A 24631-nucleotide genomic window follows, 5' to 3' on the forward strand; every position below is an offset into this window, starting at 1 on the left:
CTCCACGAAGTTGACTAGGATCCCAGGAGACATCGCTCAGGGTTCCAGGGTCCTGGCATCAGAGAGGAAATACGGTGGGGGCGGGGGAGGGGAGGGGAGAATAGCTTTTTAATTTTTTTTTGGGGGGGGGTGGCTAGAATTTCATTTTCTCCTTTGTGGATCACCACCCTGGGTTTAAAAAAAAAATAGTAGTCAGGCTTCCCCTTCTTTCGGTGCCGTTGACCGCCTGCGAAGAATAGGATTCCCGCAATCCCGAAACCTCAGCAGCCCGAAGGCCTGGTTTCAGGCTCAGTCCTGCGAGCCGAAGGGTCTAAACCCTCAGTAGGGGTGGGGCGGTCGGGGAAGGAGAGCTCAGTGTCCCGAAATATAACTCCACCAGCAACAGCAGCTACACACCGCCTGCCGACTGGTCGGGTTGAGCACCCAGCGCACTGCCCCCCTCCTGCCGGCCCGCACGCGCACTCTCCCGCGGCTGCCCGCCCCCTTCTCACGCCCTGGACGCGCCTCCCTCCCTCCCGCAGCCCAGTCCCGCCGGCTCCGCTTTCCGCAGCCTCCTGCTTCGGCCAGGCCGGGTCAGAGCCGAGCATGGAACCCGGGGAGCCCCGGGAGCCCCGCGAGCCCCGCGAGCCCCGGCCAGGAGCAGAGACCGCCGCGGCCCCGCAGTGGGAGGAAGCCAAGACTTTCTATGACAACCTCGCGCCCCAGAAGAAACCCAAATCGGTAAGACCAGGGCATGGGTATGGGGCAGGGCAGGGTGAGGGTCACTCTAGGAGGGGTCGTCAGCCCTTCGGAGAGGGACCCGTGGTGCCCCTCCGAGAAGGGACGCAGGTCCTCATCACCAGCATATGCCAGGCCGTTGGCACAGGCTCCGTTTTATTTTGAGAGCTCTGGTCGGGTGTTTTTTTTATCTCGGGACTCCGGTTCCACGCCAGGATCCTCCTCCCCCATGCTGTCATCAGGGCCCAGCTCCGAGCCGCGGCCCAGCCGGGGGCACGGGGGCAGCACTTGTTGGCAAAGCCGGTCAGCGGCGCCTGCAGAAGCGCCGGGGCTCAGGTAACCGAACTCTGTAAATCCGGCTCCTTGCTGTGCGCTCTGGTTTCTGCCATCCTGCGCACAGGGCTCCGGCTCGGGGTCCCAGGCTCCCTGGGTTTTAAGAGAAGGGAGCTGCACTGGAATCTGCGCTCTGAGCTTAGGGCTCTGCGTCCCTGACTCTGGGGTCCCAGCGCTGGACTGTGCCCCAGCTCCGGGCTCTCCTCCCCTCACAGGGTAGCCCTCGCTGGCATCAGCGTTTCTGCTACCTAGGTGGTCGCCTCAGCCCTCCAGGACTCACACAGAGGAGGAGTCTCGTCTCCCCTTGGTTCCTGGGCCTTGCTCACTCCAACTTCCCCAATCTCAGAGCTTGGGAAGGGGATGGAGGATGGAAGCTAGCTCAGAGCATCCTCCAAAGAGCTCCAAACTGACCTTAAAGCACCCTGCTGCTTCCCTCCAAAGACCCCTTCCATGAGGCCCACCTTGTCAACAGTCATTCCCTGCTGCACCTCCAGTCCTGCTCAGCAGTGCAGATTGAGAGATGAATTAGGCTGAGTCCCTGCCCCAGGAGCTCACAGAGACCCTAGATATGGTGAATACCCAGGTGAAAACCTTAGCAGTGGGAGCATAAGGCAGTGACTGCCAACTCAGGAAGTCTTGTAGAGGTGGCTTGGTTTGAGCTGATCTTAAAGCCCGAGTAGGTGGACCTTCCCAGACAGGGAAACAGGATGAGCAAAAGACACACGGTCGATGTCTTTGAAACTGAGTGAGAAAGTAAAATGCAGGATCTTTAGGAGAGGAGTTGGGAAGATGCCAGAGACCCACAGAGGGCCTTGAGTGCCGCATTAAAAAGTCCAGATCTTATTCAGTGGGGTTGCTGCTGCTGCTGCTGCTAAGTCGTGTCCAACTCTGTGCGACCCCATAGATGGCAGCCCACCAGGCTCCCCCGTCCTTGGGATTCTCCAGGCAAGAACACTGGAGTGGGTTGCCATTTCCTCTTCCAATGCATGAAAGTGAAAAGTGAAACTGAAGTCATCCAGTTGTGCCCGACTCCTAGCGACCCCATGGACTGCAGCCTACCAGGCTCCTCCATCCATGGGATTTTCCAGGCAAGAGTACTGGAGTGGGGTGCCATTGCCTTCTCCAGTGGGGTTAGAGGTCTTAAAATTAGGCTCCATGAAGACCCATGTTTCAGGGTGTCTGCTTACAGATGAAGTCAATTCATTTTCTTTCTTCCTCAAACTATGTTTTACAAAAGTAAAAATATGTGATAAAACTCAGCTCACTCAAATGTGTTGGTGGACATGTTAGCACCTTGGAGACCGCCAGTGTGTTACCTTATGCTACAGGTCGATGATCTCTTTTAGCAAACCTCAGAATGAAGTTTTTATGGTGATCTGTTTTAACAGAAGAGTATCGTGAGATTGCTGACAACTGTGGTTGAGTTTCCTGAGGCTTGTAGTTTAAAATAGAACAAAACAAAAAAGCCTTTTTACCATTCGCAGCCACTTATTGGTATGAATCAGGACTTTCTCAATGCTGTGCAAAACCCAGCAAATTGAAACATAAACAAACTGACTAGATGATGAAGTTTAAATTCTCACTGGCCTCCTGTATTCATTGGTGGACATTAAATATAAATATACCACAAACATCTGAATACATAATACATTTGAATTCATGTGTGTGAAAATGAAAGTCGCTCAGTCGTGTCTGACTCTTTGGGACCCCATGGACTGCACCATGAAATTCTCCAGGCCAGAATACTGGAGTGGGTAACCTTTCTCTCGTCCAGGGGATCTTCCAAACCCAGGTCTCCCACATTGCAGGTGGATTCTTTACCAGCTGAGCCACCGGGGAAGCCCAAGAACACTGGAGTGGGTAGCCTATCCCTTCTCTAGGGGATCTTCCTGACCCAGGAATTGAACCGGGGCTTCCTGCATTGCAGGCAGATTCTTTACCAACTGAGCTGTCAGGGAAGCCCTATTGAATTCATGGTATGAATTTATACCAATAAAATATGGTACTATATGGTTTACATATTGGGGCTCTCCCAAAAAGTTTATTTGCATCAATGTCAACCTACTTTTTAAACAAGTATGAAAACCATTATGAGCTACTACAGGATTTTTCAACAAGGGATTAACTTGGTTCGTTTTCATTTTAGCAAGGTCACTTTGCTAAAGTGAGGCTGTGTTTGTGGATGGCTTGGAGAAGGTGTGCCTGGTAACAGGCAGAGCAGTGAAGAGGCTGGTTCCTGCCTGGGGAGGAAGCTGGGCTAATGTCACAGCCTCAGGGATGGAAAGAAGGGGATGGAGACTAGGGTGGTGAGTGGAGCTCACCAGTCCGTTTCCTCCGGGAGCTCAGGCCCAGTCGTCAGTTATGACCTCTCGGTCAGTCCCTGGACCTTGCTGTTCTCTGGGTGGCAAGGAGACTGGCGGCTTCCTGGCCCCTACTCCTTCCTGTGGGAACCCCTCCCCCCACTGGCTATTTTGGGGGCTTTGGGCCTCCTGGGCTGGTCTGGCCTAGACTTATTCTCACCCCCCGGCTCCTGAGTGAAATAGTTAACCCTGAAGGTCTATATGAGGCCCTCACCTCAAGAGGTCAGAGGACTTCCTAAGTCCAGACCTATCTTGTTCCCCTCTCCTCCAGCAATTCTTCTGTCTCTAAGTCCTTCTAGAAACAGCAGTTTGTGGCCATGTTCCTATCTTGGGCCCAACAGGCAAAATCCCAGGGCCTCAATGCGAGCTCTTTGGGCAGGCAGGTGGGGCCAGGTTGCCCTGCATGATGCCTCAATCTTGTCCCTGAAGCAGGAGTAACCAGCCGGTTCCCCAACACCACTCCAGTGAAAGACAGAGAGAGCTGGAGGGACCTGGCTTCTTGGAGTCCAGAGCTCTTAAACTGAGACCTTGGTCTGGCATAGAGGGTCTTTCTGATCCATGGTTCAGTCCGATGTCTGGACTTCTTCCTAATTTCTGGAGGAACTGCCCTGAGGTACACCTGATGGCATTTGACAGGGTGGCCTCCCTCTGCAGCGAGGTCCAAGGACATCTCTAGGTGCTTGGCTTCTCCCCAGCTCTGAGCAGCCCCTTTCCCCTGTTCTTTCAGCTCTGCCTGGAGCCTGGACAGGCTGTTCCTCTCTTCCAGCTGGGATCTGAATTTTCCACAGCATCTAAGGCCCTCTAGGCCCTTAGACTCCTCCTCATTTGTACAGAGTCAGAGCAGGCTAAGCAGGAGAGCAGGGTCCCATCCTGGGACTCTCCATTTTGGGGGTAAAGAGTCCTACCCTTTGAAACCTCCGTCTGAAAACATGGTGCCCCTCACCAGTTCCCCCAGATCTGGAAAGGGAGGCCAGGAGGGTAGGGAAGCATCCAGGACAGTGGATGTAGCAGGGGTTGGGGTCTTCCAGGAGTGCTTGAGGAGGGGAGTAGAGGTGGGTGGTGCTGCTGTGTGGATGGAGGCCAGAGGCTTAAGATCTTATCCTGGCTCTGCCGTGGCTTTGCTGGATGACCTCGAGTAATACTCTGCCCGTCTCTGGGCCTCTTTCCCCATCTGTCAAAGAAGGAAGTGGAGACTCCTGGGACTGAGGCAGCTGGGATCTTTTTCTTGCAATGGCCAGAGGTGGGATGCGATGGGATATGTGCAGGTCAGCCGGAGAAGACCCAGGACACAGCAGTCTGGCAGGGACTGTGGGACAGAAAGTGAGGAGCGAGACCTTGGCTGGCTGCCTGGGCTGGAGCGGCGGCTTGGGAACCTGCCTGAAGGGGCTGGGAGGGCAGCTGGCTCTCTGTCCTTGAAGGGGTGATGGGCTGTCCCTGGGGCAGTAAGTCCAGGGGGCGAGGCAAGCTCAGCTCCTGCCTTGAAGGCCAGCAGACCTCCTGGGTTTATGAAAGCGGGTCTCCCCACCCCCCTCGCAACTGTACTCTTACTGTCCCAGGCCATCCCTCTATTACCCCTTTTCTTTAATTTTTACCTTCCTTCCTTGAAGGCTCACAGTGGCTAAGGGGGTTGGGAGGTACCCAGCCCAAGGACACACAGACACTGGGGGTGGTTGGTGGCTGACAGAGTTACTGGGCTGAGCCCCAGACGACGGTCACCTGTCCTGCCAACACCTTAGACTCGCCCTGCTGGCCCCACACACTGTCTTGAATGGGGTAAAAGTCAAATGCAAACTGAGGTCTGCCTCATGAGTCTGGGGACTCTGGTCTTCTGTTCCTACTTTGAGGTTCTAAAGCTTCATTAGCCACTATGGCTACTTAAGTTTAAACTGATTAAAATTATATGCAATTAAAAATTCAGTTCCTCCTTCTCACTGGCTGCATTTCAAGTGGCTCTCTAGCCACATACAGCCACACGGACAGTGCTGGACATTTCCATTTTCACAGAGAGGTCTATTGGACATTGTTCCTCTAGAGGAGGCATGGACCTCTGCCTTGGGGATAGATCATAAGCTCCCTGGGGGCGGGGATCACATCTGTATGGTCCCCCACACAGTGCCTGTCACATGGTCATCACTCAGTGTTGTCAACTGATTGGGACCCAGGCTTGACTCCAGAGAGAAAAATTGGGATTGACTGCGTGGCTGCCAGGGCTGCTAGGAGCAGGCCACAATGCAAGGTCCATTTATGAGCCTTGCCCCCAACTTGAGTCCCTGCTTCCTCATCTGTCAAATGGGAACCATGGTCCCAAGATTGCTCAAGTCACAGAGATGTAGTGGGACTCTCTAGACAACTGTGAGTCCCTTGGGGACCTGCATTCTCATCCTCCGCAGGGATTATGCAGGGTCCGGCTGCTGCCTGTGGCGGCATTCCCCTCTCCCTGTTCCACAGGAGGTGCTGAAGGAGTTCTGAGACCCTCGTGGGCCCCTGAAAGAAAGCCTTCTGGCATCTGGCACCTGCCTACTCTTCTGGGCTCAGCTACACTCTGCCCCCATGCACAGGGCTCTGCTCACCTTTGTGAAGGCACGGCATGTGTTCACAGCTCCTCATGCCTTCCTTCACCCCACTCCTCCTTCAAGGCTCTGCTGAGACGCCCCCTCTCCCATAGCAGCTTCCTCTGAACTTTGCTTTCGCCTGGTTCTAGCATTCATTTCAGGCCCTTTTGCACCTCTGTTTACCCATCTTTCTCCCCCACCAGCTTCTGACTCTCAGGGCAGGAGCCGAGTCTCTACCAGGACCATCCTCAGGCAGAGCCCAGGTGCTTGGCACAAAGAAACAATAATAAATGTTTGTCAAATCTGCATCAACTCAAACAGTATTCTCTGAGCGTCTACTATATTTCAAGCAATTTGAACAGTTAAGGGCACTGCAGTGGAGTTTCTGGTTCGTGTTAAATTTGTTATGGCAAATACTGTCTTTCATTAAAATAAATTGCTTAAAAGTTCAGAGACATTAAATATTTACTGAGCACCTATTATATGCTAAGCACATTTTGGAGGACTAGAGATACAATAAATGAACAAGATAACTCTGGTTCCTGCTCCCTCAGAACTTAAGCATGGTTCCTGCTTCTAGAACTCTGCCTAGAAACGGAAATAGTTAAATAAGCAATTGCACTTCCCTGGTGGCTCAGTGGTAAAGAATCCACCTGCTAATGCAAGAGACTCTGGTTTGGTCCCTGGGGTCAAGAAGAGCCCCTCGAGTAGGAAATGATAACCCACTCCAGTATTCTTGCCTGGGAAATCCCATGGACACAGGAGTCTTGTGGATTACAGTCCTTGGGTCGCAAAAGAGTCAGACACGACCTAAGGACTCAACAACAACAACAGATAAGCAATTATGTATATTAACATATATGCACATATACAGTTGTTGTCAGAGGTTTATTGAAAATATTACAGCAGAGCAGAAAGATTCAAATGGCTCCACATGGTCTTTTGAAATTCATCCCAGCTGTAGGCTGAGTGACTGGCAGATTGGACAGACTACCAAAGTCCAGGAGATTCAGCATTTCCTTAGTGTCAAGCATCTACATCAATGAATTATACTAAAAGGAAAAAATTTACTAAGTTTACTAAAATTTTACTAAAAAGGAAATCGGTAGGAAATGTAGCAAGCCCATTACTAGGGATAAGGGACAGTTTTGTAAAGATGACATGTAGTTTGAGACCTGAGGGTTGAGTAGAAGTTGGCTGGATGGGGAGTCAGGGAAAGAGCAAATCAGGCAGAGAAAACATCCAGTGTAAAAGTTCAGAGAAGGGGTGGGGGAAGATGTGCTCAGACATAGAAAGGTCAGATAGAGCAAAGCAGGGTAATGAGAAGGTAAGAGAGGAGACAGAGGTAGGAGTCTCATGAAGGGCTTCCTACTCCATCCTCAAGGCTGCTGATCAGAGTGTGAGAAGAATTTGATGACAGTGGGTGCATGTGTGCTAAATCACTTCACTTGTGTCTGACTCTTTGCGACTCTATGGACCGTAGCCCACCAGGCTCCTCTGTCCGTGGGGTTCTCCAGGCAAGAATATCGGAGTGGGTTGCCATGCCCTCCTCCAGGGGATCTTCCCAACCCAGGGACTGAACCTGTGTCTCTTATGTCTTCTGCATTGGCAGGCAGGTTCTTTACCACACAGAGGGCACTACTGAAGGGGGTGGGCATGATCAGATCTGAATTTGAGAAAAATCCCCTGACGACAATATGGACCACATATTGGAGGGAATAAGAAATGGTGATGGCTGGCCCATGGTAGGGAAGACGGGAAGAAGTGGATGGATTCTAGTAGAGTGGATAGGTTTTGGTGACTGATTGAAGGGGAAGGGAGCAGAGGAAGAGGGAAGACTTGAGGTTGACTTCTGGGCTCTGGGCTGGGGGATGAGTGATTGGTTGTGCGGAGCACTGAGATGAGGAAGAGGGGAGCGGGGTGAGGCTTGAGGGTGGACAGATTGCTGTCCTTGGGAATTCAGCCTTGGGCATGATGAGTTTGAGTGTTTGTTAGTCAACTGGGCAGTTAGAAATAACAGTCTGGAGCTCAGGAGAAAGATCTAGGCTGGAGACAGATTTTCTTCTATAATTGTCATGCTTCTGGGAGCCATTTCTTCCCAGGGGCATGTAGCTCCCATTTTATAAAGGACACCTTCTGAAGACCATCTTGAGCATCAATCATACTCTGGCTGCTTACACTGTATTCATTTTTCTGTCATGTCAAGCTGGGCAGCTAGACTGCAAACTCCCTGAGGACATGGCCTCCCACCAGATTGTCCTCCTCCTTGGGGAGCCATCGTCTCCCCCCAGTCCCCAGCTGGGTCCTTCACAGAGGGGATCCTGATCTAGGTCTGTCCCTGCCCAAGACTGGGCTCCTTTAGGGCAGAGGCCAGGCCTGGGCTCTCTCCCTGCCCCAGTTCCCAGAAAGGCTGGTACATGAGACCCGCCTCAGGGAAGTCTGAGGGTAGACCCCTTCTCCTGTATCCCTGCAGCCCAAGCCCCAGAATGCCGTCACCATCGCTGTGTCCTCCCGAGCCCTGTTCCGCATGGACGAGGAGCAGCGGATCTACACGGAGCAGGGCGTGGAGGAATACGTGCGCTACCAGCTGGAACACGAGAACGAGCCCTTCAGTCCTGGACCAGCCTTCCCCTTTGTGAAGGTGAGGGGCAGTCCCACCACTGGCCATACAAAGCCTTCATGGGCATTAGCTAAAAGCCCTCCCACGGGAGTTGGGGTTGGTAGATTGCATTTAGGATGGATAAACAAGGTCCTACTATATAACACGGGGAACTATATTCAATATCCTGTGATAAACCATAATAGAAAAAATAGGAGAAAAGGAATGTATAAAAAAGTATATTCTGCCGCAAATCTTGTTATAATTTCAGACAGAGTATTCATCCAAGGAACACTGTTTTTGTTGTGTTTTAATCTTTATTTATTTGGCTACACCGGGTCTTAGCTGTGGCATTCGAACTCTTACTTGTCACATGTGGGATCTAGTTTCCTGTCCAGGGATCAAATCTGGGCCCCCTGCATTGGGAGCCCAGAGTCTTAGCCACTGGACCACCAGGGAAGTCCCCCCAAAGAACATTGTCTTCTATTACAGATTAACTAGAGAGGAACATAATAATGTAACTGAAAAATACCTTAATCTAATATATTGAACTATTTTATATTTTATATTTACGATTATCTACTGAATTTGCTTTCACTTAAAGAAATCTTAATTACTTCTTATTTTTTTAAAAATAAAAGCACTCCCATAGGGGTTTGAGTAAAGGAAAAGGGTCCCCTCTGGGTAGTGCTACCCCACAGGAGCGTGACTTGGCAAGGGGACAGCCATTGTGAGAAGAAGAGTCCTCCCCATCCCCTGAACGAATGCAGCCCCACTTCAGATACCCAGCTTAGTTCATGGAACCTGAGATGAATTTCGACTTCCACTCACCCTTTTAGTGAGGTGTCAAAATCTAATAATTTACATTATTGAATGGGCAATAATCAACCCATACAAGGACAGAGATTAGGAGGTGATAGTCCATGTCCACTGATCTGACCTCGAGCCCAGCCCCTGACTTCCCCTCCCCTCCAAGCATTGGATCCCAGCCCACCCCTCATCCCCAACCCTGGCTACTAACCCCAGGCATCAGTCCCTGGGGAGTCTGAGCCCTAGGACCCACTTTCCCATCCAGGCTCTGGAGGCTGTGAACAGGCGGCTGCGGGAGCTGTACCCTGAGAGCGAGGACCTCTTCGACATCGTCCTGGTGACCAACAACCACGCTCAAGTGGGTGTCCGTCTCATCAACAGCATCAACCACTATGGTAAGCATGACAGCTTTGGCCATGACATGATCCCTAGCGGACACCCAGGGTTGGCATCCCAGCTCTGCAGGGTGCAGGTATGCCCACTGGAATCTTAAGCCCAGTGGGGTTCTGGTAAATAGGCTCTTTCAAAAAACAAAACCACCCCTCCCCAGACTCTGATCATAGCGTTGCCATTTTCAGGGTGTTAATATTCCCATTGTGGCTGATGTCCAGCTATCAATAACTGAACAATCTAACTGGCTCCAAAGTCCCTGAATGTTTGACATTTGGCCCTTGTAAGCTGGTACAAGCCAGCTCCAGCACATCCTTGCACAGGCCCCACTCCCTTTGCGATGCAATTGGATATTTGCTGCCTCTGTGTCTCAGTTTCTCTTTGCAGTGGGGCTGACAGGTCTTACAGGGCTGTTGGGGGAGGCAGGTGCAGTCGTCAGAGTGAACAGACTTTGTGTCTTAGTCCAAACTCTTGACTGAAAGTAATGGACCCTCTAGAGCCAGCCTTAGCTCAAGAGAATGATTTCTTACTAGGTTATTGGAGTGCCTCTTGGAACCACAGGGAAGGAAGTAAAACTGAGCCCAAAGGGCCTGAATCCAAGTACTGGTAATCTCTCCAGGGCTCTTTTTCTCTCTGGACCACAAGAGCCCTGATTTCTGCTTCTCTCAGCAAACCCATTCTTATTTTCCTTTGTTGTCTCTTTTTCTCTTTCTCCAAACTGTGTTTCTTTGCTTTTCTTGAATATGGCCCAAATTTACCAGTTTACGAGTCCTTGTTTTCAGCAAGCAAGAGAACCAGTTGGCATTGTTTTAATCCTAATTTCAAACTCTTGGAAGCAGGGGTGATATTAAAAATATTTACCCACTTTGTGACACAAGCTCCGAGGAATAGGATGGACACCACCTATGGTACTGAGGCAGGGTCCTGAAGGACCCCTGCTGTGCCCTTCCAAGGTGGACCGTCGTGTGTGAGGGGCTGGGGCAATGATGCGGTAACTCCGTGGGTTCAGAGCAGCAGCTGTTGACTGACAAGCAGTTTTACAACCTGCACAGACATGGGTACCAGTGACTATCAACCCAGGCTGGAAGAGAATCTGACTGGCCCAGCTTGAGGCAGGTGCCTACCCTGATACAATCAACTACGATCAGGAAGGATTGACCTCGAAATCACATGGCTGGGGACCTGCCTTTGTAGTACTGTGGTTCCCTGACAAGGGGATGTTACTGTGAGCCAGGCAGCTCCTTCAGAGATGTGGTCATCCCCATTTCATGGATGAAGGATGGGGGGAGCTCAAAGAGGGGAACACTGGCCTAAAATCGCTCAGAGAATCACTCTGCTGCCCCACCACCACTCAGAACCAAGATGGCATCCACTGGACATGGAGGGACCACTCTGAGGTGCTGAGGGTTGACCCAGACATCACCTGGCTCCTCTCTACCTCCTCCCCAGACCTGTTCATCGAGAGGTTCTGCATGACAGGCGGCAACAGCCCCATCTGCTACCTCAAGGCCTATCACACCAACCTCTACCTGTCGGCTGATGCAGAAAAAGTGCAGGAGGCCATTGATGAAGGTAAGTCAAGCTGGAGAAGGAGAGTGTGGGGGATCTGGCAAAAAGGAGTGTAGGGAGCCAGTGTCAGAGATGGGCAGCCTGGTCCTAAAGCTCTGAGCAGGCTCTAGGGGTTGCCATGGTAACTGGAAGGGCAGTACCTCCCTTAATTCCTATGGCCTGTCCTGTAAACCCTGAGAACAAGGTCCCATCTGTTTCACTCATTGCCCATCTAGTTCCCTCTCCCACCTCCTGCCCTACCATGTTGAGGATGCTTTTACTCATCCACATCACCCAGCCGTCAGTTTCTGTGGGAACCCTCTTTGCAGCCCAGAAAGCTATTCCCTTCTAAAAAAATCCTCCAGATCAGTAGGAGTTCTGATTCCTGTGTGACCATGGGCAGCCTCTGTCCCTCTCTGGGCCAGTGAGGAAGGAGATCAGTACTTTTCCAGCAAAGTGTAGAGAAAAGTGAGTCAGTTATACATATATTCATTCTTTTTTTAGATTCTTTTTTCATATAGTTATCACAGAATATTGAATAGAGTTCCCTGTGCTATACAGTAGGTCCTTGTTGGCGCTTTGTCTTGTATATAGTAGTGTGTGTATGTTCATCCCAAGCTTCTAATTTACCTCTGCCACCAATATTTCCCCTTTGGAAATATTGTTTCCAAATAAGTTTGCTTTGCAGCCAACAATGTGTTCGCTTACTTCTTCCTCTCTCATGCTATCTCCTGCCTAGAAGCCTGGCCTCTCTCCCTGCTGAGGCTTACTCACCTGAGCTGCATGGGGCTCCAAGAGGCTTTCTTTAAGCCCAAAGCAGAACCCATTTTCCTAGACAGATGTCACACCCTCTGGTTGGGACCTTGGCACTGTCCTGCTTGAGTCCCTCTATATGTCTTTAAGTTAAGCCCAGGCTGGGGAGCAGGGCATAGTCAGAAGGGAGGCCCTGCTCAAGATCAGATGATTCTGGTTCATCCTGGCTCTAGCACTGGCAAAGCTGAGAAGGAAGCTGGCCTGATGTCCAGGGCCTGAGCTTGCTTATAGCATCCTCAGTCTAAGTGAAGGTGAGGTGAAGCCGGCATTGCTCACTCCTCCCAAAGCTCTGCCTCTTCCCAGGCCTAAGGACCCTAGATCCCCAAAGAGCAGGGCTGATGTGGTCTTTGGAGAGGTAAACAATCAAGGATGGGCTGAGCACATTGGCCAGGTCTCCAGCCTCCTGAAACTGCTCTCTGTCATCCAGTGAGCTCTAGTCTGGAGCTAGGGTTCGCAACAGGCATACTGGACCCCATGGAGAAGTCCAGAGTCTGTACTGAGTCACATGTCAATAGTGCTGCCTCCCATGGCCACCCGGGTTACCCCAGGGAAACTTTAAAGACCAGGCAGCCCTAAGGAGGGCATGTAGGGGTGGTTTACCTGCTAAGTCGTGTCCTATTCTTGCAACCCCATGGATTGTAGCCTGCCAGGCTCCTCTGTCCATGGGATTTCCCAAGCAAGAATATTTGAGTGGGTTGCCATTTGCTTTTCCAAGGGGTCTTCCTGACCCAGGGATCAAACCAAGATCTCCTGTGTTGCAGGCAGATTGTTTACCATACCAGGGAGTAAGGCATGCCTGGCTGCAGACTAGGGGCTGCCCACAGTGCCCCCACCCCAGACTGAAGCCTGGGATCCCTGGACAGAGCTGAAGCATCCTTAATTTTATCTGGGTCTAGAGAGGGTGCGGGTCTTGCAGGAACCAATAGTAAGAGAGTAACTGAGGCCCAGCCAGGGTCAGGAGTCCTTCCTGTAGATCTACATCAGGGGCCTGTGAGGAGCCCCAGGAAGGACAGTGGTGACCTGGGGGCCCTGCCTTCTACTCAGGACTGATGTTCAACTGTCCACACCAGTCTGCCCTTGCTAGAGTATCGAAAGGCCCCCATACTGATGGATACAGATAAATAGCTCCTGCCCTGTGCCTTCCAAGTGCCCTCCTGTTCGCTGGGAGCCCCTCCCCCCAGACCGTCCCTCAAAGCAGCAACTAAAGGGGAAACCCTGGCTTAGTCTGGGGTCCTCAGAGCCCTACTCAGAGATAAAGCCACTTTCCATTCCTTTTTTTTTTTTTTTTGGCCTCATTTCATGTAGCATGTGGGATCTTAGTTCCTCAACTGAGGATCAAACCTGCATCCCTTACATTGGAAGCCCAGAGTCTTAACCACTGGACTGATAGGAAACTCCCTCCGCTGTCCACTCTTACTGGCCTGTTTTGTAATATTCTGAATGTTGGCCCTCCTTTGCTGGGCCCTGAGTCCTGGGTGAGGCAGGTGGGGCGAGGATAGGGTGAGATAGCCCTCTCCTGGCCCCCTAGGCAGCTGAGGTGGGTGTCGGGGTGCCTATTACCCAGATGAGGGGAGACAGTCTTGCCTCTCTCCATGCAGGGATCGCAGCGGCCACCATCTTCAGCCCCAGCAGGGACGTGGCTGTGTCCCAGAGTCAGCTGCGCGTGGCCTTCGACGGGGACGCTGTGCTTTTCTCGGACGAGTCAGAGCGCATCGTGAAGGCCCATGGGTTGGACAGGTTCTTTGAGCATGAGAAGGCTCACGAGAACAAGCCTTTGGCCCAGGTGCTCCACACACTCCTGGGAACCCCTGGGTGGAGGAAGGAAGCTCCCCAGAACCTGCCCTTGGCTGGAACCTCCAGCCCAGAGCCAAACCCCAAGCTCAGCCCAGAATCCAGCCAGGGCCCCTCCCCAGGCCTCCAGCGAGCCTTTCTCTCACCTTGACCCCTGGCCCCCCTCAGTAAGCTTCTACCTCTTCTCTGAGCCCCCACTGCTCTCATGACATTCCTACCCCCTCTTTGAAGCCCCCATTCTCTCTTGAAGCTGCTCTCTGAAGCCTCTGCCTCTTTGCAGCTCCTTTATGAAGTCTCTGTCCATTTCCTGGAGTCCCCATCCTCTTGCTAAATTCCCATCCCCTCTCTGAAGGCCTCTATCTTCTTTCTGGGTCTCCATCCCTTCTCTGAAGTCCCCATCCCTCTCTGAATGCCTCACCCTCTCTCTCTCTGAAGCTGCCCTTCCCTCTCTGAGATTCCCCCACCCCTCTGAGCAGGGTCCCGTCCTCTAAAGAAGCCCCCGATTCCCTCACTGGAGGAAAGGAAGAGCCAGACAAGTGTCCCTCCTCGGGGCAGGGAGATCCAGCTGGTGTGGGGTCTGGGGCAGCCTGTCTGCTCTGGACCATACCAGCCCTTCTCACTTTCTGTCTTCCATCCATTGGCCAGGGGCTCGGGGATCCTCACTCACCCTCAAACTACTCAGAGTCTCCCTGAGAGCAGAGCACGACCTAGAGCTGGTGGAAATCCCCTGGGGTTGGAACTACTGGGATTCTCCAGCCCTTGGGGAGCTCCTGTCTATGCTTTTAACAAAAATCTGGGTGCTCAGTAACCCCAAAGTCCCTCTCTCCAAGAGCTCAGCTGGCTTTAGCTATGACCCCTGAGTGTTCATTTCACTTCCTTTCTTTTTGGTCCTTCCTAAATCCTTGGGAATCCAGAGCAGGACGGTTTTGTGTTTTGTTTTTTTTTCTTACATTAAGTGAGAGGCAGAGCCCCAGGAGACCTCTGCTTTCCCCAGGTCACCCAGCAAGTGAGGGGTCTCCAAGATTAGAAGCACACCTTTCCTGATCCTTTCCCTGATCCTACGAAACTGGAGCACGACACTCTGAGCCACCCATGCGCCCCAGGAGCAGGGTCGATACTGGGCAGTGACACACTGGTCTGTCTGTCCCAGTAGTCTGCAACCAGAATCCATTCTGTTTAAAGGGTGCCCATGCCATAGTTACTAAATATTTTTAATCTCCTCCCTGCTGATGAGCACAAAAGCCACACTTACAGAGCTGTAGGACAGACACCCATGTACCTGGTGGGCTGCTATAGTAGCAGGGGCCCAGGTGTGTTTTTTCTGACACAGCAGTGTGGACACCTAGAATGCCGTGGGTACCTACAATCCAACTGATGCATGCAGTAGCCTGAGCAGGCAGAGCAGAACTGAGAGATTAATAGGGATCCTGCAAAACACTCCAACCACAAACAGCAAGATCTTAGTGCTGTAGGGAGCCCAGCTGGTGAGGGGGCAAAGTGTTTGGGAGATGGGTAAGCTCATAGCGTTCCTTCGCCTTCTTGTAGGGCCCCTTAAAGGGCTTCCTGGAGGCACTGGGGAGACTGCAGAAGAAGTTCTACTCCAAGGGCCTGCGACTGGAGTGTCCGATTCGCACCTACTTGGTGACAGCACGCAGTGCAGCCAGCTCGGGGGCCCGGGCTCTCAAGACCCTGCGCAGCTGGGGCCTGGAGACAGATGAGGCCCTGTTCCTTGCGGGAGCACCCAAGGGCCCCCTTCTGGAGAAGATCCGCCCGCATATCTTCTTTGACGACCAGATGTTCCACGTGGCTGGGGCTCAGGAGATGGGCACGGTGGCCGCCCACGTGCCTTACGGCGTGGCTCAGACATCCCGGCGGACCTCACCTACGAAGCAGGCCGCCCCTGCGCAGTAGCTGAGCCACCAGCGCCACCCGATGGACCTTTCTGGTTCCCCACCTCTCTGCCCTTCTGCATGTCTGCCCTCATCCCTGGGAGTGAGGTACCTGTAGAACACTGCAGACGGGGCCAGCATCCTCACCAGCCCTCCTTTTAGGCAAACACTGTGCCATGATCCTGGCTCAGAAAGTAAGACTGTGCACAGTAGCTGGGTTTCAGGGGGAAGTTGATGAGACTGAGGGTGGGAGAGTCAGAGCAGCCAGGATGCCTCAAGGGGGGCTGCTGAAACTAGCTCAGTGTAGTACAAAGAAATGGGATCTGGCTTCTAAGCTCTGTCTTGGCAAATTAAGTGTATGACTTTAAGCTCCCTTGCAAGGGACTCTAGGATGAGGTGGCCTGCCCCTGAGGTGCACTGGTGAACACTCCGTCCTTGCAGGAGCCCCTGCAGCCCCTTCGTCACCATCTCCGGGGAGAACGCTCACTACTTGATGAGTCAGTTTCCCCATCTTCTAGGTGGTCTTCAAACTCTCCTTTAGCTAAAGAAGCTTGGGTTTTATGAGATTGCCCTTTTTGAAGCAAGCATTGTATGCTGGGGCTGCTCCTGATATATATGGCGCTTTTGTACAAGTTATAGAAGGATGAGGTCTTTGGAATGAATTACGAAAAGAGAACCATTCCTGTGAACTGACCCAGACCACACTGGGGTGCACAGCTTGGTTAGCAGGATATAGGCTGGATTTCAGCACCTGCTGGCTCCTCAGCCCAGAGGCCTTTGTCAAATGGGCAAGATGCACAATCAACCACAGCCACTTCCCTACAGTTTTACACATTTGGGAACCACTGGACTAGACGACCTGTCTGCTTCCTGCGATCCCCTGAGTTATCAAGGGTCAGCAGACAGGTGCAGGAGTTTGTGGAAGGAGTGGAGTGAATTTAACCTGCATGCAAACTCTCCTATGGCCAGCAGGGGGCACTGCCTGATCAATGCTTCCTTTGCTTTTGTGTGTTTTTTTTAGCCAAATTTGATTTGTTCCTCCCTGCCAACTCTCTCATCTCAGCCCTTACTCCCTCAGTGGTTGTATCCTACTCTGCTGCCAAGCAGCCGTGTTGGTGGAGGAAGCAGTGGAGAACTGGTGTTTACCATGGCAATCCACTCCAGCACTCTTGCCTGGAAAATCCCATGGACGGAGGAGCCTGACAGGCTACAGTCCATGGGGTCGCAAAGAGTTGGACATAGGCTACAGTCCATGGGGTCGCAAAGAGTTGGACACGACTGAGCCACTTCACTTTCACCTTTCATTGTGAGCTCAAATGCATGGAAGAAAGCTCAATGACTGAAGTGGGAAGTCATCCAGGATTAGCCTGAGGGAAGGCCTGCCTGGGGTAATGTAGGAAGTGTGAAGAGGTCTGGTTTGGGCTGTGGCTGATTAGTGAGGAAGGAGTGAAATGTCCACTAGCAAGATTCTCCAGCGCTGGGATTCTGAGTGGAGGTAGTGAGCTCACTGTCTCTAAAGACGCTGCGCAGGGACTCCAGGATGAGGTGACCGGTGAGCTTGCAGGAGCCCCTGCGGCACCTTTGCCACCACTTGCAGGGGAGAACTCTCATTGCTTGATGAATCAGCCTCTTCCTTTGCTGACAAGCCTGGCTCTCTCTGGAGAGAAGGTGGGAGCTCCAGTGATTAATCCCACAGGAAGACCCAGAGGGATAAGCAGACATCAGTGGTGGGGACTGATTGTCTAGCTCCCCAGGGGCAATCCCAGCTGTGAGCAACCACTTTATGAGGCAAGCCAAAGGTGCTATTGGAGGTGTGTGCAGGGGAGCTGGAATGCTTCTGGGGGCAGGGAAAGGAGTGATGGGCAATGTGGAGCCTGTCCTTTGTCCTTTTGAGGACTCAGCCCAGGGTCCGAACGGCCCAGGTTCTGGGCAATGTAGGGCATAGTAGCAGAGTCAGACAAATAACCCAGGAGGGAGAACAAAGTGAGAAGACTGAGCTGGCTCTGGAAATGAGCGGCAGTTTGTGTGAGAAGAGTCCTGGGCTCGCTGTCCCTCTCAGTGCTGGAGCAGCCAGGAGTCTGACTGTGGGGAAGAAGGGTAAGGCTGTGCCACGGGTGGGGAGTGGAAGGGTGCTGAGGCAGCTCTGCTGACGCCTTATCAGGGAATGAGCAAGTGATAAAGGTGTCCTTGCACAAGGTCATTCCCAGCCACAGCCAGGATCCTCCCAGGCCTCCAGTCCGAGGCCCTGGTCAGGAGCTGTTTCCTCTGCCGAAGCTCTTGGCCCAGGCAGAGATACTGCGAGGCTTGAGGACGACCTCGAGGAGATGAAAAGGAAGTGAGGGAAGGAGCTCAGCCCCAGTCACCCTTGCTCTTGGCCGAACTACACCAAAGCCTTCTGCCTCGCCTCCCTCTGGGGTCAGAATCACCGGTTGGATGAGCCTCTGGGGCTCTCAGAGCTGGCCGGTAGCCATAAGAAGCCTGAGAGTCTGGGCACAACCGCGGCTCACTGCTTGGACTGGGCTGAGTGAGCAGGGTGGACACGTGCACTCCGAGGGCAGCACCAGATGTCACCTAATTAAGACACACCCCAGGGACTCTGAGGCCAAGAGGTCCTGCCTCTAGGGCCTCGTGATTACAGGGCTGATTCTTCCAGGGCTCTCGGGAAGCAGGAAGATATGACATGGAAAGCAGCAAGATAAGGTGCGCTAAAAGCTATCTATTTCACTGGAGCACGGTTAATAGACTTGGACAGCCCTGGGCAATGAGAGACACGAGGGTCCAAAGTCTATAATTGAAACCATAAATGAGCATTTCAGGCCTGGAAGAGCTTTCAGTGGCTGCCATAAAAGGCCAGAAGTCCTGGGGGCAGGCTGAGGCAGCTGCCAGACACACCTTCTGATCATTTCAAGTGGTGAGGAGGTGTGCTGGGGAGAAGATTGTTAATTGTGTCAGCAGGCAAATTAAAAGTGAACGTGAAAGAGGAGAGTGAAAAAAGCTGGCTTAAAACTCAAGATTCAAAAAACAAAACAAAACAAAACAAAAAAAACTGAAGATTCAAAAAGCGAAAATCCAGTCCCATTCCAAAACCGGTGTCCGGTCCCATCACGTTATGGCAAATAAATAGAGAAACAATGGAAACAGTGACAGACTTTATTTTCTTGGGCTCCAAAATCACTGCAGATGGTGATTGCAGCCATGAAATTAAAAGACGTTTGCTCCTTGGAAGAAAAGCTATGACCAACATAGACAGCATATTAAAAAGCAGAGACATTACTTTGCCAACAACGGTCCATCTAGCCAAAGCTATGGTTTTTCCAGTAGTCACGTATGGATGTGAGAGTTGGACCATAAAGAAAGCTGAGCACCTAAGAATTGATGCTTTTGAACTGTGGTGTTGGAGAAGACTCTTGAGAGTCCCGTGGACTGCAAGGAGATCAAAGCAGTCAATCCTAAAGGAAATCAACCCTGAATATTCATTGGAAGAACTGATACTGAAGCTGAAACTCCAATACTTTGGCCACCTGATGCAAAGAGCTGACTCATTGAAAAAGACCCTGATGCTGGGCAAAATTGAAGGCAGGAGTAGAAGGGGATGAAAGAGGATGAGATGGTTGGGTGGCATCACTGACTCAATGGACATGTATTTGAGCAAGCTCTGGGAGTTGGTGATGGACAGGGAAGCCTGGTGTGCTGCAGCCAATGGGGTTGCAAAGAGTCAGACACGACTGAGCAACTGAACTGAACTGAACTGAGGCAAATTAAAAAGCCATACAAGCACCAGAGCCCCTGGCCCAGCCAGGGACTGCAGCAATGGAGCAGAGAGGACACAGCTTCTAGCCAAAAGCATGGCACTCCTGCAGAACATGTCCCAGGAAATACTTACCAACCAAGTCCCAGACCCAGTGGAAACTGCCACTTAATTAAAACAGAAGCCCTGTTACTACGCACTGAGATTTCCAAGGTCACTGCAAAACAGTCCTCTCCGCTTTCTGAGAACCCAGTCAGAGCGATGGGGATGTAGCAGAAGATGCCAGAGGAAATTGAAATCAGAAAGAAGTCTAAATCCAAGGTGGATTCAGCATTATAATGATATTCAACTGGTGTGCACCAGTCCAGCCAAACTGGTGATACTGAAATGCCTCCATAACAGCTATAAATAGCATTGTCCTGAGCTCCTGAGTGCCCCCTCCCCGATGCCCTGGCCCCTCTATCTTCTCACGTTTCAGCAAAAAGGGGCTGTGGGAGCATGATGGATGGCCAGTGTCCACTCTGGTGGTCTCCCGGGTCTGCTGGCTTAGAGAGGTAAAGTGAGTTGTCCAAAGTCACACAGCTGGGAAGTGGCAACAGGAGAACTCGAGCTCATGTCTGTCTGATGCTGGGAATCAGGCTCTTAACTCTTCTGCCAAATGGCCCATCCATGTGCATAGATGTGACACTTCTTAACACCGGACAGTCTGTTGAACATATTGACTCCCTGCCTGGCAAAATGCCACAATAGACTTGAGTGGGTACATCTTTGTTGCAGCTTCCTAAACAGCAAAGAAGAATTTAAGTTAGAATCAAACATTTGCAGACTTTCTGAAGCACCTCCAGACACCCCCATGTTCTGTGGAATCCATATGTTTGGGCTGATGCTGGATTTGGCAAACTGTGGCACCTTGGGCCAAATCTGCTGCTGCTACTAAGTCTCTTCAGTCGTGTCCAACTCTGTGCGACCCCCTAGACGGCAGCCCACCAGGCTCCCCCGTCCCTGGGATTCTCCAGGCAAGAACACTGGAGTGGGTTGCCATTTCCTTCTCCAATGCATGAAAGTGAAAAGTGAAAATAAAGTTGCTCAGTCGTGTCCGACTCTTCGCGACCCCATGGACTGCAGCCTACCAGGCTCCTCTGTCCATGGGATTTTCCAGGCAAGAGTACTGGAGTGGGGTGCCATTGCCAAATCTAGCCCACCAGCTTTTCTTTCAAATGATTTTCTTTATGTCTGGCTGCGCAGGGTCCTGGCTGCTGCGTGGGCTTTTCTCTAGTTTCGGCAAGCAGGGGCTACTTTTTAGTTGCGGTGTGCGGACTTCTCCTTGTGGTGGCTTCTCTTGTTGCGGAGCAGAGGCTCCAGGGTGCGTGCAGGCTTCAGTAGCTGCAGCACGTGGGCTTAGCAGTTTGCGGCTCCAGGCTCTAGGGGGGCCTTTGGCAAGTGCCTCAACTTTCCTGGGATTATTTTCTCCCCTCAGTCACGTCTGACTCTTTTTTGTCACCCCATGGACTGTAACCTGCTAGGATCCTCTGTCTATGAGATTCCCAGGCAAGAACAGTGGAGTGGGTTGCCATTTCTTTCTCCACCTACCACCTGTTTTTGTAAAGAAATTTTATTGGAATATAGCCATGCCCATTTGTTTACATATGTCTTCAGCATTTGAACTACAGCAAGAGAGTTGAATTGCTTCAGCAGAAATCAAGGAGGTGAAAAATTTCCTCTGGATCTTTGTAGGAAGAGTTTGCTGACCCCTGGGTTAAGGCAAACATCCCTGGCCTACTCCTTAGTGGCAGAGACCAGCTTACATCCATTCGGAGGTAGAGGCTGGCTAGGTTGCAAAGGAGGGCAGCAGGAGTAGGTTCTGTGCCCAGCTGCGGGCATCATCAGGGGTTGTAGGCATTGGGAATCTTGATGCTAAACACAGTAGGCCCTTAGCATCCGAAGACTGAAGATTTCAAGGTCTGTTTTCAAGTGCCTTGGCACATAGTAATTTGGAATTTCGATGCACACGTATGACTTGAGTGCTGGGTGCAGGGCAGGCAACAGGACCCCTGGCTAAAGCTGAGCCCAGCTGGCTAGCTAGTATCTGCTCAGCACAGCCGTGTGGTTCTCAGCTCATGAGTGCCCCTGAAGAGTTTCTTGAGAAGTGATAAGTGCTGGTAGATACATGGGCCTTAGGTAAATATTAGTTTGGGATAAAGTGAAGTGCCCCCTGTTGACTTAAGGACCTGGATCTAACGAGTCATCCACATGCTGTCTGTGGAAGCAAGAAATAGCTCTTCACAAAGAGGATTCCAGGGAGAATTTCAGCTGGCTCAGAAGTTACTGATCAAGTAAGATAACACTCAGGTGAAAGCTGGAATGTCAGTTTCCTTGTGGTTGTGAGAGAATCACAGACATACATTCCCTCATGCTGGAATTGTGGGTCAGGGGAAATCTGGAGATTTAGGGAATGGCAAGTGTAGAAGTGGTGCTTACTGCCATGATCGCTGGTGCTGTTCCACAGTAGAAGGATACCCTTCAGTGCTAAGCGCAGACCTGGCTTCAGAAGCCTTCTCAACCCAGCATTCTAGGCAGCCACCACTGGTGAGCTGGAGTTGACACGGAAGATGAAAAACCTGTTTTGCCATCCCTGTTGGTGGTGGATATTGCTCTCCAGGGCGGTGTGCAAGGCCCTGAATGTTCGTTCTCCGATGCTCTGCTGCAGCTCTGAGGATGCCAGGGTCTCACCTGGCTAGGTGAGAGAAGGGAGGGGGAGGACGGAGAATGGCATCCTGGCTTGGCGGCTTCCTTAGAAGGGGTGCCTGAGGACTTCCCTGGTGGTCCAGTGGTTAAGAATCTGCCTGCCAATGAAGGGGACACAGGTTCGATCCTTGGTCTGGAAAGATTCCACATGCTGTGGGTCACCTAGGCCCATGCACCGCAACTGTTGAGCCTGTGCTCTAAAGGCTGCGGGCTGCAGCTGCTGAGCTTGTACGCCCTAGAGCCTGTGCTCTGCAACAAGAGGAGCCACCGCGATAAGAAGCCAGCGCATCACAACTAAGTATCCCCCACTCTCCACAACTAGAGAAGACCTGGTGCGGCCAAAATTGAAATAAAATAATTTTTAAAAAATAAAAGAAGAGGTGCCTGAGAAGCAGTGTCTCAGGTTTCACTGTCTTCAAGCAAAGTACAAATGCCCCTCCTACCAGTAGGGGGCACTGCAGGCCAACACTCTGCTGCTGGCCACAGTTTCTGGTTTTCTGTGCTGATTACTTTTCTCTCCCATGTTACTTGGTGCTGTGCTGGACTCCTGCAAGTAGCTCAGTCAAAAAGGACTTTGGGTGCTTTGAAGATGTTCATTAAACATACCTTTGTGATGAGCTGCTCTTACCAACAACCACTGTGATGGTGTGTATGGACACACTCATATGAATATGTGCAACAGGAAAAAAACTGCACACATGCATGCTTTTTGTACATGTTGTGGTTTTGTGGGTTTGTATAATGTTTTGTGGGTGTGTATAACGGGGCAGATAACTCTGCTAATGACTGAATGTGTGTGTGTGCGTGTGTGTGTGTGCGTGTGTGTGTGTGTGCACAGGATGGTTATCTCTGTTAACCAAGGGGTCCTGGGTATACTGATGGCCAGCCCTGCTTCCTGGAACTAGTCCTGGCTCTTCCTGTCATCTCATGGGCCTTAGCACATGTGCAGTGTGGGGCCCTCTGAGGCCAGGCCCCTTATCTATTTCTCCAGCTTCTATCCTCTGGCAAACAAGGTCTTGGCTCCTCACCCTCTGCCTCCCACCCTTCATCCCTGCAGCCTTAAAGACAAAGCGGTAGAATCACTTCTGAATGCACCTGCCTCACCATCTACATTTATTTCTTCCCTTCTCTTGACAGTCCCGAGGCCAACATGTACAGTCGGGCAGATTGTGCACTGCACAAATGCAAATGGAGTCATTTACACTGTGAGTGATACCTCCTAGGCATTTATAAAAGCCGCTAACAGTACCCAGCTTCCCTGGTCATCTCATGGCCATAGCTAGGAAAGCTGCTTTCTTCCCTGCCCTCCTGGTCCAGCCTGGCCTAGACTGGGACTGTCCTCCACTTGGGTGTTCTGGACTGATCCAGAAGGGACTTACCCTTGGCCTTGATCAGGAAGTATCTGATGGGTCATCCCCCAAGAGGGCTTTGGATTCTGTTTATGAAATTGAAATATGGCTGGCAACTTTTCGGTCACAAACCAAAACTCTGCAGACAGGAACCCTGAGTTCCACACTCCTGGCCTGCAGGTGAATACATCTTCATGAGCCAACTGTTAAAATGGGTCTGCTCTGGAATTAGGGTAGAAGCCTCAAGGCTGGGCGTGTAGCTGCATCAGATAGAAAATGATGAGGTCACTATAGACTGGACATCTGGGCCAGGCCACAGACTCTGATGCCTCCAAGGGCCAGGCAGGAGACATGAATGAGCAAGAGGATTAGGCAAGGACTGTAGCAAAATGGGGAACACAGATACTGTCGTCTGACATGGTTGCTGCTGTGTGGGAATGTGGGCTGCTGTTGCCAAATATTCCTCTCCATTTTCCAAGAGAAGCTAGAAATTTGGACTTTTAAATGTTGGCAGATATTATGGATTTAGAAAACACTGTGCATGCCAAATAAAACACATCTTACAGGCCAAATCCGGCCTCTGAGTTTCCAGTTTGCCCCCTCTGACCCAGGCTTGGTGAATTGGGTTTTTCAGAAACGAGTAATTAACAGTATGAAGATATAATACTCAGACTCACAGAGCTTTGGATCCTAAGAGATCCTGGAGATAACCTGGTTCATCCCTTTGTGTGTTTTAAACTGTGTGCATATAAACTCCTTTATTAACAGTACACATGTCTCTGGGCTTCCCAGGTGGCGCTAGTGGTAAAGAACCCACCTGCCTAATGCAGGAGACTTAAAAGATAGCTTTGATTCTGGGTCAGGAAGATCCCGTGGAGGAGGGCATGGCAAACCACTCCAGTATTCTTGCTTGGAGAATCCCATGGACGGAGGAACCTGGCAGGCTCCACTCCATAGGGTCACACAGAGTCGGACACAACTGAAGCA

General features: G+C 51.5%; 1 protein-coding gene across 1 annotated transcript; it reads left to right on the forward strand.

Annotated features, from left to right (window-relative positions):
• The first annotated feature begins 425 nt into the window (after positions 1-425).
• Positions 426-24241, forward strand: NT5C1A (5'-nucleotidase, cytosolic IA). Its single transcript, XM_061412402.1, has 6 exons — positions 426-720; positions 8436-8603; positions 9637-9766; positions 11211-11333; positions 13721-13905; positions 15459-24241. The coding sequence occupies exons 1-6, from the start codon at positions 586-588 to the stop codon at positions 15822-15824; spliced, it is 1107 nt and encodes a 368-aa protein (XP_061268386.1). The 5' UTR covers positions 426-585; the 3' UTR covers positions 15825-24241.
• The last annotated feature ends 390 nt before the right edge of the window (positions 24242-24631 follow it).

This window comes from Bos javanicus, chromosome 3, assembly GCF_032452875.1.
Source record: "Bos javanicus breed banteng chromosome 3, ARS-OSU_banteng_1.0, whole genome shotgun sequence".
Taxonomy (NCBI): Eukaryota; Metazoa; Chordata; class Mammalia; order Artiodactyla; family Bovidae; genus Bos; species Bos javanicus.